At 42.4% G+C, this 16,111-nt stretch overlaps 1 protein-coding gene across 1 annotated transcript in view; it reads right to left on the bottom strand.

The window, feature by feature from the left end:
* The window catches only part of SORCS3 (sortilin related VPS10 domain containing receptor 3), a 575,638-nt gene that overhangs the window by 151,116 nt on the left and 408,411 nt on the right, over positions 1-16,111 (bottom strand). The window contains exon 6 of the mRNA XM_081823577.1: positions 10,629-10,693. Coding sequence (XP_081679703.1) covers positions 10,629-10,693 — 65 coding nt within the window. The remainder of the gene's footprint in view (positions 1-10,628; positions 10,694-16,111) is intronic.

A 16,111-nucleotide genomic window follows, 5' to 3' on the forward strand; every position in this document is an offset into this window, starting at 1 on the left:
AAAAAAAAAAAAAAAAGAAAACCACAAGAAGTAACATTTTTGAATGCTCACTCTGTCTTCCAGTATTACAGGAGCTACATGTATTAACTGATTTAATTCTGGCAACAATCCAATAAGGAGTTAAAATTGTTATCATCCCCATTTCATAGATGAGGAAACTGAGGCACAACAATTAAGTGATTTGCCTGAGTTCCACAGCTTCTAGGAAATGACAGAGCTGGGATTGATACACAGGCATACTGACAGCAGAACCAATGATCCCAACCATTATGTATTTGAAACATGGAAAAAAAATCAGTCTGGGATGCTGGGTGGCTCAGTCTGGTAAGTGTCTGCCTTCAGCTCAGGTCATGATCCGGGGTTCTGGGATGGAGCCCCACATCAGGCTCCCTGCTCAGGGGGGAGCCTGCTTCTCCCTCTGCCTGCCGCTCCCCCTGCTTGTGCTTGCTCTCTCTCTCTCTCTCTCTCGCACACACAAATAAATTTAAAAACATAAAAATAAAAATAAAAAAGAAAGAAAAATCAGTCTGAGAATTAGACCAGAATCCATGTTCTGGTTCAGTCATCATCCCTGGTTATCTATGTGACCTTGGGAATGTTGTTGTACATTTTAGTGCTTTTCTGAAAGTGATGCAATTTTTTCTATTTCAACTTAAAAAAAAAAAAAAACCCTGAACCCTTTTATCAAAGACAATCCTATGTTCTCAATACAGAAAGTGTATTTTAGTGTACCTGCTCTGGGTGAATAGAAGTCAAGAGTTCTGCAATCCCACTGACTTAACCCCACACCTCACCCCCATCTGGGCCTCTGAGTTCTTAGAACACTGCTAGAGCTTGGAGTTACATAGTTTAAAATTACTGAACTAGTCAATAATCGAAGGTTGCTTAAGAGCCAATATTCTGTGTGTCTAGAACCCAAGGTTTAGGCTGCAGAGTTAATAGTTTTGCCTTGTGTGCCAAGCCCGTTTGATTACTAATGACTCCCTGGAGTCTGTTAAGAAATACTGGGCTTTAGGGCGCCTGGGTGGCTCAGTCGTTAAGCGTCTGCCTTCGGCTCAGGTCATGATCTCAGGGTCCTGGGATCGAGCTCCACGTCGGCTCCCTGCTCCGCGGGAAGCCTGCTTCTCCCTCTCCCCTCCCCCTGCTTGTGTCTCTCTCTGTCAAATAAATAAATAAAATCTTTAAAAAAAGAAAAAAAAAGAAATACTGGGTTTTATCTTGGCTCAGCGAGAAAGTGCAGGGATTGATTAATGACAGGTGATGGTGACACCAGGACAAGAAATGGTGGCATATGTGTTACAAGCTTTGATTCTAGAAATTTACAGGGTGCCTAAATGTCAAAAGCTTTCTGCCTATATCCAGGTTCACTTATTATAGTGTCCCAATGAAATGTCCAAATGGTTTATGCTTGAGACTTTCTAATGAAGAGAAACTTATTATTTCACATAGTAACCCTTGCCATTCTGGGGTACTCTTTTTTTTAAAGATTTTATTAACTTACTAATTAATTAAATTATTTATAGAGAGCAAGCAGGGGCAGGGGCAGAGGGAGACAGAGGATCTCCAGAAGACTCCACACTGAGGGCAGAGCCTGACGCAGGGCTTGATCTCACCACCCTGAGATCATGACCTGAGCCGAAATCAAGAGTGGGATACTTAACGGACGGAGCCAACCAGGCGCCCCTTGGGGTACTCTTAATTGTTGCTCTTATGTTCACTGAACTGAGATCTGCCTCACTGTAAATTTTACTCTTCAGGGGCGCCTGGGTGGCTCAGTTGGTTAAGCGACTGCCTTCGGCTCAGGTCATGATCCTGGAGTCCCGGGATCGAGTCCCACATCGGGCTCCCTGCTCCGCAGGGAGTCTGCTTCTCCCTCTGACCTTCCCTCCTCTCATGTGCTCTCTCTATCTCATTCTCTCTCTCAAATAAATAAAATCTTTAAAAAAAAAAATTTTACTCTTCAGTAACACCTTTATTAGCCCATCGATGAAAAAACTAATACCTAATAAAAATACTTCTTATATTTGTTAGGATTTTTTTCAAATATATAAAGCACTGGAAGACAAAGGATCACAGAAAGGTTAAGAAAGTTCTCCAAGATCAAACAGCTTCTAAATGACCAAATTAATTCTTCAGCTCAACTCTTATGGCACCAAGGTGATGCCCTTTTAGTGACACCCAATTGTCCTTTGGATGGAGGATGCAGGGTGTGTGTGTGTGTGTGTGTGTGTGTGTGTCTGAGGGTATATTGGGGATGGTAAGGAGAATTCACGGGGGACATTCTGAGGAAAATGACTTCTAGAAGACAATGGGAGAAAAAGTCATTTGAATCCTGAATTGCATGGCAGAAACAGGTTTCACGCTGCTGTTAACCAAACTGGCTGGCTTTGCCTTGTTTAAGTCCTGCCAGGACAAGAGAGAATTCAATGGCTTCACATAATCTGGAAGTCTGACTCCCAAAAAGAAGGGACAGGACTGGGCTGGAGTGGAGATTCCTACATCAAAACAAGAACAGGGACCAGTTTACATTGGGTGTTCTCTGGCCTGTGGGAGCCAGGCTGAGAGAGAGGATGGCCAATGTCACACACAGTACAGAAGAGTCACCCTCTGTGCTGTGGCACGTGCAGTCCCTCCAGCCTAGAGCAGGGCTGTCCAACGCACATACAATGTGAGTCACAAATACCCTTTATTACAAAGTCAATCGAAAAGTGAAATTAATTGTAACATAGTTTATTTAACCCCAAATAGCCAAAATATTACGATTTCATCATGTAATCAATATAAAAATTATTAATGGGTTATTTTCCATCCTTGAATTCATAGTACATCTTTGAAACCTGGTGCGTGTTTTGCACACATGCCACATCTCAATCCAGACAGCACGTTTCGAGTGCTCAGCAACCCCATGTGATGATGTGGCTGCCACACTGGACAGCACAGGTCCCCGCCCCCCTTTCTACCATCCTCCTGGGAAAATCCAAGTCATCTCCCGAGATGCAGCCTCTTCTGTGTGGCCCGCGGTTACTCCTCAGCAGTGGGGGTAACCTTCCTTTTGGTTCCTGTAGCACTTTCTTCAGGAGACTTAAGTCAGACGATCGGTGGCTTTCAGCGCATTAAATCGCAATAACAATCTGTGTATCTACCTGCCTTTCCCCTCCCCTGTGCGCTTCTCAGTCCCAGTTGTGTCCTATTCATCTGTAAACCCCCCACAGCTTAGCACAGCACAGTGCTGATCAGAGTAGGGTCCACAGACCATCAGCAGCACCGGGGAGCTTGTCAGACTACGGAATGTGTGTTTTAACAAGCTCTCCAGATGGTTCATATATGCATGTTACATCTGGGGATGCTCAGATCTAGTGCAGTGGTTTTCAGTCCTGCTTGCATTTTAGAATCACCAGGACAATTTTATAAAGGGCCAATGCCCAGGACCTTCCGTGTGTGTGTATGTATGTGTGTGTGTGTGTGTGTGTGTGTAAGTTCTCCAGGTGATTATAATTAATGCTAGGCTTTGAGAACCACTGTCTTCTACATATGGGAAAGTGCTCCATTTCAGTGAACTGAATGTGAGAGGGTGAATAAACAGGAAACACACATTTCTACATTGCTATGAGTATGAATGCCTGCATCCCCGTCTTGCTCTGGGAACTACACAGAGTAACATTTAATTGTTTCATAGCCATACCTTGTTTCTATTCTCTGAACATTCTTATGGGTTTTAAACCATTTCTACTACTACTTATGAATCTCTCCCTCTCACCCCAACAAGTAATACGGCTTTAGACACATGAAAGTTATCTTGACTTGGAAAGTGCTTATAGTGAGTTATGATTTATTGTGATTTTATCTTGAGAGACAAAAGGGAAAGAAAGAAGGCAAAGAAAGACATGTCTGCCCTATTTGTATGTTCTCACTTCCAGCCCTGTGAACCCATGCATTTTCCACAACAGGGTAATTCCAGACTCCAACATCAAGGCTCTTTCTTCATGCTTATGAGGATAGAACTGTGCTGTGCTGTAATCCCAGCATCAACTGAGGTCAGGGATCCTCAAAGCAGTGTTCCTGAATGGGCCACCTGCATCAGAATCCTATCCGGACCGTGCCTAGCAATACACAGACTCCCTACAGCAGACCATCTAAACCAAAACCTCTGGGGTGGGATCGATCCCAGGAACCAGGGAACCAAGTTGCCAGAGGATCATGAGTATTAGAAGCTGAGAAAAACGGCCATAGGAACTGTGCTGCAGGAAGAAACAGAGAATGGAATTTTACTGCTCAAGTCACCCTTGAGGGTAATTTGCTAAATAGTAATTGGCAAATCCAGAACATGGGGAAAATGGTCTGAAGGGGGCTGATTAAGGAACAGGCTCTCCAACATGGAAAAAAAAAAAGGAGAATAACAAAGGAAAAATAGCAATTATCTAACATCTACTAGTTCTTTTGATTTAAGATTTTCAGAGAATTATTTTCCTTTTAAACATATGAATCGCAAAACAAAAGGGCTAGAAAAATCTAAGTTTCAACTGACTTCAAATATACCAAATATAAAGAAGTAACCTCTCCTGTGAGCTCCTAACGTGTCCTGTGTGTAACTATTACAAGGCAATCAGCTATTCAGGAACTGCTGGGATATCTGTCTGCCTACTCCCTTTTAGAATACAGACTTTGGGGGCAGAGACCATGTCTTATTCCCTCTTTATATCTCTAGAAATCCATGTCATGACTAGCATCCAGTAGATACCCAGTAAGTATCCTATGAACAAATTAGACAGAAAAATGAAAAAATTATTAATTCTGTTTCATTTTACAATGAAGGAACAGGAACCTCAAGAATTTTAGTTGCTTCCTGGAAACACAGCCTCTCAGTGGAAAAACTGAAATTAAGATCTAGGTTTCTATTCTCCCAGGCTGCTTGCCTATAAATATCTGAAAGACCATTTCTCCCTGCTCCTCAAAAGGATAAACATAAATTGCAAACACGGCCCCCATGGAGACAGAACTGGAGGGATGATAGTGTTTCTGGTGTCTCCCCCGCTCCCCGTTCCCTGCCCCCCGCCCCCCGGTCCAGGACTGTCCAACCCTCTGCCAGGGAGTGGAGACTGTACTCATTCCAGCAGTCTGCCCAGGTCCACCTGCTTCTCTTGGCAGGTAGAAAGCACAGGCTATCTCAGCAAGCACAGTGTCACCAGACAAGAAAGGACCTGGACACAGCCGGGAGTGACTAAGAAGCCTCTCTGACCAATGCACCATCCCTGAGAAGCAGGGCGCAGGATGCCACCTGGTCTCATCACAGACACCATTCTCTCTCTGTTCCTTTCCCCTGTCCCGGTCAAGGAGATCAGACACAAGCCAGCCCCCTTCTCTATCTCCCAGCACCATTCCTGAGTTAGGAGCCAAGTTAGGCAGGATGGGGAACTAGGGAAACATGGCAAAGCCGCCTTGTGCACCAGAGATGGGGACATAGCAGTGTCAGGAGAAACTTCTCAGAGCTGCAGTCTGAATAAGCTGGAATGGGTGCTTGCCTTTTATCTGTCAGCTGTTATGGCTTAAACATTAAACATGCAAACAGAAGAGGCAGAGAAAAAGGAACTTGAAACAACCAGGTGGGACTGTCTAGTATAATCCATATCTAAGGTCACAGCTAGGAAATTACAATGGTAACATGAAAGCTTTCTCATTATAAAGGTAAAAATGGCCTTCGATGCTTGGTGTCTTAATGTGGATCATGGCTCAGGAAGCTACCTACCCATTCCTTCCCAGGACGTCCCCAGCATACCTTTACTGGCCTTTTCTTCCCTCCATCTCTAACAGCCACAGACCATAATCCGCAGCCTTGCACACACCACTCTTTATGGGTGAACTCTGGGAACATGTGAGGCTCTCCTCTCTCTCCAGAATGTTCTGATAAATTCCTACTAATCTCTGAAGTGCCAGATCAAACACTTTGTCTTTTTAAGAAGTTTCCCCCAACTTTCTCAGACTATCAGCCATACTCCCATTTGTAACTCAACATATGTCCAGCTCTGTGAATATTCCTGTCAGCTTGTGCTAGAATTACTCAAATCCTTACGTTTCCCTAGCCAGTCTACAAGCTCCTTGAGGTGAAGATAATATTACATTCACCTCTATGTCCCCTCAGTGACCAGATTATGCAGATTTTAAATAAACACTGAATAAAAGAAGAAATAAGTGGATCAAGAAACTGATTAATTAATCAGAAAAGGTAGGAAGTTCCATAAAACTAGAAGCCAAGAACTGTGTTCTCTAGTTTTTCCTCAATATAGGTTATATTAGTATTATTTTTAAATATTTATTTAAGTAACCTCAATATCCAATGTGGGGCTCGAACTCATGACCCCGAGATCATAAATGGCATGCTCTTCCAACTAAGCCAGTCAGGCGCCCTCCCTTTTTTCCTTACATATTTATTTTAGTATTATTTTTTAATACAAACTTCTTTCAATTTATACACAGTAATTTTTTTGGCATACAGTTCTAAAGTTTCAACAGATACATCGATTTATGTGACCACCACCACAGTCAGGTTGCCAAATATTTATATCACCCTGAAAAATTCCCTCATGCTTCTTTCTTAGGAAATACTTCCCCCACCCTGGAAATGACTGATCTATTTCTCCATCATTATAGTTTTGCCTTTTCCATATGTTCATATAAATGGAATCATACAGTATGTAACCTTTTGAGACTGTCTTATTTTACCCAGTATAATGCCTCTGAAATTCATCTATTTTCTTTTACAGATGTATGACAGCTTGCTTATCCATCCATCCATTCAAGGATATTTAAAGATATTTAGGTTGTTTCCAGTTTTGGGTGATTATTAAGTCTGCTACAGACATTTGTGTACAGGTTTTTGTGTGATTATAACATTTCTCTAGGGTAAATATGCAGGAGTGAGATTGCTGAATCATAAGGTGTGTGTAACTTTATAAGAAATTGCCAAAATGTTTTTCCAGAGTGACTGTACTATTTAGTATCCCCACCAGTAATATATGAGAGTTCCAATAGTTTTTAATCCTTGCCAGCACTTGGTATTACCAGTTTTGTTATTTTAGCAATTCCAATAGGTATTTATGTAATGATATCTCATTATGGTTTTAATTTGCATTTCCCTAATGTCTAATGATGTTGAGCATCATTTCATCTGCTTACTTGTCATTCTTAAATCTTCTCTGGTAAGTGGTCTGTTCAAACTTTTGCCTATTTTTAAAAAATTGGGTTGTTTCTTATTGCTATGTCTTGAAAGTCCCTTCTATGTTCTGACCATAAGTCCCTTGTTAAATGTGTGATCTGCAAATATTTTCTCCTAGTGTCTTCATTTTGTCTTCAGCAGAGCAAATGTTTTTTAATTTTGATGAAGTCCATTTATCAATTCTTTATTTTGTCAATCTTGCTCTTGATGCCAACCCACGGTTGTGGAGATTTTCTTCTATGTTTTTTCCTATATGTTTTATAATTTTATATTTAACATTTAAGAATATCCATTCTTGAGTTAAATTTGTTTAAGTTGCGAATCACAGGTTGAAGTTCACTTTTCTCCCATATGGCTGCCCAATTTTTTTTCAATACCATTTGTTAAAAATTACATCCTTTCTCCACTGAATTTGTTGTCTCCTGCAACTTTGCTCAACCTACTTATTGGTTCTAGGAGTTTTTTATTTTTGTAGATTTCTTGGGATATTCTACATTCACAATTGTGTCAATGAGGATAATAATAGTTTTAATTTTTCCTTTGCAATCTGTATGAAGTGCATTTGCATTTCATTTTTCTTCCTTTATTGCGCAGGCTAGGACTTTCAGCATGATGTTGAATATGTGTGGTGAGGCTAAATAAACATCCCTTCCTTCTTCCTCCTCTTACACGGAAAGTATTCGGTATCTCATCATTAAATATGATGTTAATTGCATGTCTTTTGTAGACATCTTTTGTTCGAGGTTCCCTTCTATTTTTAGTGTATTAAGAGTTTTGTGCTTTAGTTTTTATTCTGTCACTAGCTAGCTGCGTGAATTTGGGCAAATTTTAGTTCAGACTACCATGTCAGAAAAAAAAAGGAAATAAAATACATGCTGTGCCTTTTTGTGATGATTAAAACATGAAGATGTGTGTGTATGTGTGATTTTATAAGTAAGAAAGCTCTCACCACATAGCACAAAAGAAAGGCATCATGCATTTCATTAAGAGATGTAAAATACAATCTCTCCAGGTTAATGCAGTCTTGTTATATGCGTCTTCTAAATAAATGTGAGTTAGAGCCAATCTAAGTTGAGAGAAGATTAACTACTGAGAAACTGATTTTAAAAAACCTAGAAAATGGAACATAACTAATATATACTATACTTTAACCTAAGCGTGGCACATGACATTTATTCCTGTTATAGTCCTGTCTGCTTTCCTTGATTCTTGACAGTAGGCCAGAAACTATTCTATGTGTTTTACATTTTTTAATCTCATAAAATTTTGCAGCAGTCCTGCACCACAGGCCTTATCCAAATTTGGATCAGAATTCTTAAACTTTCATAAAATAGGTTTAAGCTTAATGTAAGAAATTAGCTTAATAAAACAAAACATGGGAGCTGTCCAGCAGTAGAAAAGGATGTGTCTAATTAAGCCTGAAGTCAGGGAACCTGAGGACACACTGTCAGAAGTTTTCAGGGAAGGGATTCCTACACTAGGTAGGAGGTCAGAAAATCCCATCAAGTTTTACCAACTCTAAAATACTAGAGCCAGCCTAGATCACATATAAGGCATAAAAAGGTTGACATGGGAAGCCATGCCAAGGCAGGAATCATACCAAAAACTGGCCTGTGGGTCATCTGAGAGCTACTATCTGCCCACCTGCTGCAGCCCTGGTTTGCTCCTTCATCCCCCTACATCTCACTCTTCCCCTAGTTTCTTTCTCAGCAGTAAGAGTCAGATCATATAATTTTAGATCCAAGCTTTACCACCCTTCTGATCAGTGAATTTGAATATGTGGTATTATTTTCCTAAGTCTTTTTTTTTTTAAAGATTTATTTATTTATTTTAAAGAGAGAGAGAGCACAAGTGGGAAGGGCAGAGGGAAAAGGAAAGAGAGAATCTCAAGCAGACTCCATGCTAAGTGCAGAGCCCGATGCAGGGCTTGATCTCACGACCCTGAGATCAAGACCTGAACCAAAACCAAGAGTTGGACACAGAACTGACTGAGCCACCCAGGTGCCCCTATTTTCCTAAATCTTAAATAGCTCTTCTGTTAAAAAACTTTTTTTTAAGAGTGTGGACCATCCCTCATCCTTGCCTGCTTCAGAGACTTAAATTTATTCAAGGATGAAATAAGACCAATTAAAACACATACACACACACACACACGCAGAAAAAGAAAGACAAAAATTAAGTATTCAGCAGAATGTCAGACATATAGTAACAAATGTGGCTATCTTCTAAGTCTTTTAAAAATTAAAAAAAAGCAAATGAAATATTCCCCAAAATGCATGTTTCTGGCATGTACCTGTGTTTGGTATCAAAAACAGTAGACTCCTCACAGACAAAGCACATGTGGTTTTACTTAATGTATTCTGAATGATACTCCAACACCCACAGCCAGGTCAAAACTGTACCTATACATTTTGTAATTTCTATAACATCCTTCTCCACTTGGTTAGCCTGTAACTCTCTGATGTGGGCAGGGCAAGGATGAGTACTCTCAGACAATGGAGGGATTTAGCACAGAGATCAGAGGGAGCTTCCCCAGACCCCATCACTAGGGGGTGGCAGAACCCAAGACCCCAACTCACAAACAGGTGGCTGTTCTGCTGCATTCCTCCATCACTACTATTTCCATAGACTTTGGCTCTATTGTTGACCTATGCTAATTATATTTTTATCTATTTCATAGAGATCATATATTTTCACATATTTTATATATGTTTAAGTTGACTTTCAGCTGATTTTTCCTGGGTAGAGAAGAGCCTTATAATAATATGATCAACTCCGGGAAGAGTAAAATGCTTAAAGCAGTACAAAATGATATGTTATCAGTCAAATTCAGTGTAAGATGTACGCAGGTGCACAATGTACAAAGGGGTCACGTGTTCAAGATCCCGGGATTCTACTGCTTGCTTGTAGGGACAATATAGTTTTGCTCACCACTGTATCTCCAGGGCCTAGAACAATGCCTGGTATACAGTAGTCTGTCCTTACATATTTGTGGAACGAATGAATAAACAGTTTGGAAAAAATTTCCCAGTGACTTTTTTTGGTAAGCTTGACTATATGAAGGGTTCATTTTTAAAGCTGGCAGCCCCTGTAATTTGCTGTGTGAATGCAAAGTACTGTGATGAGCTATGGACACCCCTATCTGAATTACACTGAAGATGCCAGGAAATTACTAACAGGAGCCTCAAAATTCATCACATTAACTCACATCCCCAGAAAATTCATTCCTGAGGGTTTATTTCAATGAAATGGCTCCCTCGGGACCAGAGGCCTCTCCCCCTACTCGGAAATAGGATGGATCCGGCAGTAATGGAGCTCAGGGCTTTTCATCTTCTCAAGCCATTAAAATGCAAATTGGGGGAGGAGAAGAACCTGCTGGCAGATCTCCCCTGGCCTCACCCACGGCCTCAGAACTCACATCCATCGGCGGTCCGCACCTCCATGTGCACCAGGTCCGCTTCCTTATCCAATCCGGCCACCGACCTGGGGAAGGAAGGAGACACAGAAGCTTAGTGACCACATGGACGGCAGACGACAAAAGTGGGAAAGCATTTCAGGGCTATTACTCAGAAAGCCACTTTCTCCAGAGGGGATCCACAGAGTATGGCCACTGGTGAGCCTGGCAGATACAGCTGTCACCTGTAATGCTCACAACTAAGGAGTCCTGGAATGGTATCAGGGAGTCAGTGACTCTCAAAAACAAAACAAAACAAAACAAAACAAAATGACAAAAAACCATGAAAGAGGACAGAGTCTACAGAAATCCAGGTCCAAACCTCTGTCCTTGCCTCTTCTCTACCACCTGGCACCTAAGAAGTTCTCTCTTCCCCACCATCTTCCTTCTTCCCACAACTCCCACCACCCACACCCCCTCCCCTGGGTCTTGCCATGCCTGATTCTTTCCAGCACTTTGCGCCCCTCTGTCCTCCCACTGGGAGTGTGCTATTCCCCACCTGTCCTGTCCTCTGGGGAGGGTGGTTTAGCCTCCGCTCTGGCTGTTTGCTCCAGGGCATTGTTGCCCTCCCGAGTTTGATGCTGTCTGCCCTTCCTTCCTCCTGCCCCAGAAACAATGAACGTCTGATGACAAACATTTAAAATCTGGTCTAACAAGAACAAAATTCTCCTAGGGATCAGGGTGGGAGAGCTTAAAAAGTCTATGGCCAATAGCCAAAAGAAGACAGGCTGAGAATCCTTACAGACTAATTCTTGTGGGCCTCCGACCTTGCGCACGTAAAGCCCAGTCAGCCATCCCCCATGTGAGATATCCAGCCTGGAGGATGACCCAAAAAGTCAGCTAAAAGAGGCAACACAGACATTAAAACATCCATGCACTAGAGAGATCACATAATCCACTCTCTTAGCAAGCTCTTACTCACAGTCTATTTACTTTTATTTTAAATATCATTCTAAGATGGGCTTTCTGGCTTTCCTGTCTTCAGCAGGTAAGAAGTGGCAAGTCAGAAAGAGTAGAATTTAAAAGAATGAGCATCAACAGCTGATACCCAGATAGCAAGAACATAGAAAAACCTATGAAAAACAGACCTAAGAACTCAAAACCCAATCCTCCACACCATAAATCTCTACACTTCTCACTGGCCCTGAGGCCATTACCAAATTAGAGCAGAGTTCAGTATCTGACACCTGTGCCGAGGGGAGGGAGGCAGAGAAAACAGGAAGCAGGGGGCAAGAGACATCCCACATCAAAATGGCTAGAAAAGGCTGAGATGCGTTCTGACCATGAACCGACCCATCCAGCATAGTGCCACACAACCAGGAGAGAACCTCCAACTCCCAGCTTCTCACCCAGGAGCAAAGGGTATGGTCTCCACATCTAGAATCTCAACTTTTAAGGCTTGCACCAGAGGGAAGGGCCCCCAAAACACCTAGCTCTGAAAGCCAATGGGGCTTATGTCCACTAGACGATAGCCAACAAAGAAGCAAATCTTCATGGGTGCACAAGCAAACACTGCAGCAATTGCCCTAGGGCTCAGTGCACCTTCTCCCCATCTTTCCCTGAAAGTGGTTTATCTGCATACTTTAAAAGCTGCTGCTTAAGGGCTAGGCTTCTAATTTAGCAGGCTTCAAGGGGCTGATTGTGATCCTCCCCAGAGACAGAGGAAGCCCACTGACACCTTTTGCATCTTCTCTCTGTAGCCCACTCCAAGTTGTCAGTAGCTCTCTGGAAGGAGTTGTGCACATGACCACACCCCAGCTTTCAGGGCTGCTCCTCAGGGGATGGGTCCCCAGATCATCGGGCTCTGATAACCAACAGGGCTTCACTCATGAGTCCCAGAGGACTGCAGCAAACAAAGAAGCAGTTCTTAACCATCTACTTCCCCAAGGTTCGGTGCAGAGGCAGCAGGCTAAGAACACCCATCTCCGAGTCTTTTTGAAAGGGGTTTATCTGCATACAATAAAGCTACCGCCTGAGGGCCTGGCTTCTAATTTAGCAGATATCTGGGGGCTATCTGTAATCCTCCTCATGGACTGGGGAAGCTGGCAGACACTTCCCCCACCAGCCTGCTCCAATAATAAAATCAAGTCACCAATATCTCCCTGAAAGGAAGTTATACACATATCCGACACCCCAGCTCTTGTAGCTATCACTTGAGGGATGGGTCCCTGGATCACCTGGTGCTAGCAGTCAATGGGCCTTGCATTAATGAGGCACTAGCAAGACTGCAGCGAGCAAAGAAACAGTTATTAATGGGCACAAGAGCACCCCCACTCCCCGACAGCTACCCACCTGGGCCCAGGACTGAGGGAACTGGCAAAAAAAGTTTCTCCCTGAAAGCTTAACTACATATTTTCCCAGCTTGTACCTGAGGATGCAGCTTCTCATCAGCCTGTATCTAGACGCTGACTGCAATCCTCACTGACAGGTCTTGGGACATTCATAACTACTAAAAGCCACCAAGAACAAAGAAAGACACCTGGACAATCACCAATGACAGAGTTGAGAGACAGCTAAGAACTCAGTCAGGCTGGTCTACGAGGTTCTTCTCCTATATGAGATCACTCTGTCAAGACTGAAAGGGGTGGCTATTTAACTAATGTTCAGAAACCAACACAAAGAGTCAAGGAAAGTGGAAAATAAACAAATAAAACAACACAGAAAAAATATGTTCCAAACAGAAGAACAAGATAGATCTCTAGGAACTGATCTTAAAGAAATGGAGGTAATAATCTACCTGATAAAGAGTTCAAAATAATGGTCATAAAGATGCTTAAGTGAGGTCAGAAGAACAATGCATGAGAACAATGAGAATTTCAACAGAGACAGAAATATTAAAAAGTACCAAACAGAAATCATGGATCTGAAGAGGACAATAATTGAACTGAAAAATTCAATTCAATAGAGGGGTTCAATAACAGACTAGATCAAGTGGGAGAAAGAATCAGTGAACTCTAAGATGGAAGTGGAATTCCTCCAGAGGAGTGAAAGAAAAAAGAATAAAAAACGAGTGAAGATAGTTTAAGGGATTTATGGGAAAACATCAAGTGGACTAATATTCTTATTGTAGGGGTCCCAGAAGAAGAGAGAAAGGACAGAAAACTTATTTGAAGAAATAATGGCTGAAAACTTCCCTAACTTGGGGAAGGTAACAGACACCCACACTCAACAAGCCTGGAGAGTTCCAAAAAAGATGAGTCCAAAGAGAACCACATAAGACACATTATTATTAAATTATCAAAAGTTAAATACGAGTAGAAAATCTTAAAAACAGCAAGAGAAAAACCACTTGTTATATACAACAGAATCCCCATAAGATTATCAGCAGGTTTTTCAGCAGCAACTTAACAGGCCAGAAGGGTGTGGGATGATATATGCAAGTACTAAACAAACAAACAAAACCCTGCTAATCAACCAAGAATACTCTACCCAGCAAAACCGTGCTTCAGAAGTGATGGAGAGATAAAGAGTTTTCTAGACAAACAAAAGCTAAAGGAGGTCATCACATAGATCAGTCTTACAAGAAATGTTAAAGAAAGTTCTTCAAGCTGAAACAAAACAATGCTAATTAGTAACAGTAACATCTTCTAGGATGTTTCTGGAAAAATTAACATCTAAATCAGCAGACTGAGTAAAACAGATTGTCCTTCCAATGTGGGTGGGTCTCCTCCAATCTGCCGGAGGCCTGAATGGCACAAAAGAAGGAGTAAAGGAGAATTCACTTACTCTACCTAATATTTTCTAGCTGGGAAATTGGTCTTCTCCTGCACTCAGATAGGAATTTACAGCATTGATGCTCCTAATTCTTAGGCCTTCAGACTCATACTAGAACTACACCACTAACCGTTGAATCTCCACTTGCAGATGGCGAACTCTGGGCCTTCTCAGCCTCCATAATCACATGAGCCAATTCCTCCTAATAAATCTCTCTCTCTCCCAGTCTCCTCCCCCACCCTCCTATTGGTCTGTTTGCATATGCTATTGTCTCTTCCATATCCCACTGGTCTGTTCCTCTGGAGAGCCCTGATCTTCGTCCCATTCTAACATTACAGCCTGTTTATCCATGTAAGCCCATAGCATACTTGTGTGAGTGTGTTTCTGTATTTGCTTAAGCCATGAATTACAAAGAGAATGATTCTTATTAACATACAACCTATCAGACAGTGAGTTTCCTAAGGACAGAGACTCTAATTATCTTTCTCTAATATTTACTACTACACACAGTTCAAGATTAGGTGTACCTTCAGATTAAATGATAGGGATAAGAAATTTGTACTTCAAAGCTGCTCTGTCTCTGGATCCACAGGAGAAGAGATTAAGTGGCTCAACTGGCCAGAGGTAGAGCAGGGGAACTTGGGTGCTCCTGCCCTTTCCCAGCACACAGGAGAAGGCCACTGCCTACTTTCAGCCATAGTGCTGACATTAGCCTGGGCTTTCTCAACACTGACACTGCTGACATTTTGGCCTCGATAATTCTTTGTTGTGGGGGCCATCCTATACATTGCAAGATGTTTAGCAGAATCCCTGACCTCTACTAGATGCAGTGGCATCCCTGCAGGCCTGACAACCAGAACTGTCTCTAGATGTTGCCTACTATCCCCTGGGGTCAAAGCTGCCCCCAGTTGAGAACCAGTGCATACCTGGACACACTTAATTGATGCCTGGACTCTATGTCTCCCCTCCCAACAAGGCAGCAAAAATAAGCACACACAGATTTCACCTCCTCCCTTAGTCCTAACACTGTTGAGATGCCCACGAACTACTGCTATTCAGGGCCATACCACCTCATCAGGAAACCCTCTGACAATCGTCAGGTTCCTAATCTTAAAGCCTCCCAAAGCCCCCACTTTTAAAAACCTAACGTAAGAAAAGTGCACACAGATAGAGCAAGCAAAGAAATACGAGATGTAGATATTTTGTGATTTTTCTGAGGGTAGGCAGAAGTTGTAAGGGATAGGGCGCCTGGGTGGCTCAGTTGGCTAAGCGACTGCCTTCAGCTCAGGTCATGATCCTGGAGGCCCGGGATCGAGTCCCGCATCGGGCTCCCTGCTCGGCGGGGGGTGTGCTTCTCCCTCTGACCCTCCTCCCTCTCATGCTCTCTGTCTCTCATTCTCTCTCTCTCAAATAAATAAATAAGTCTTTAAAAAAAAAAAAAAAAGACTGATGAATCACAGACCTGTACCCCTGAAACAAAAACTACATTATATATTTAAAAAAAATCAAAATCAAAGATATTACTAATTCTTATTTGTAAGAAACAGGTTTGTAAGCCTTCTATTTAAAATGTTGAGTTTAGGGGCACCTGGGTGGCTCAGTTGGTTGGGCGACTGCCTTCGGCTCAGGTCATGATCCTGGAGTCCCTGGATCGAGTCCCGCATCGGGCTCCCTGCTCGGCGGGGAGTCTGCTTCTCCCTCTGACCCTCCTCCCTCTCATGCTCTCTGTCTCT

Source organism: Leptonychotes weddellii, chromosome 6 (assembly GCF_054177405.1).
Source record: "Leptonychotes weddellii isolate Sample4059 chromosome 6, ASM5417740v2, whole genome shotgun sequence".
NCBI classification, from domain to species: Eukaryota; Metazoa; Chordata; class Mammalia; order Carnivora; family Phocidae; genus Leptonychotes; species Leptonychotes weddellii.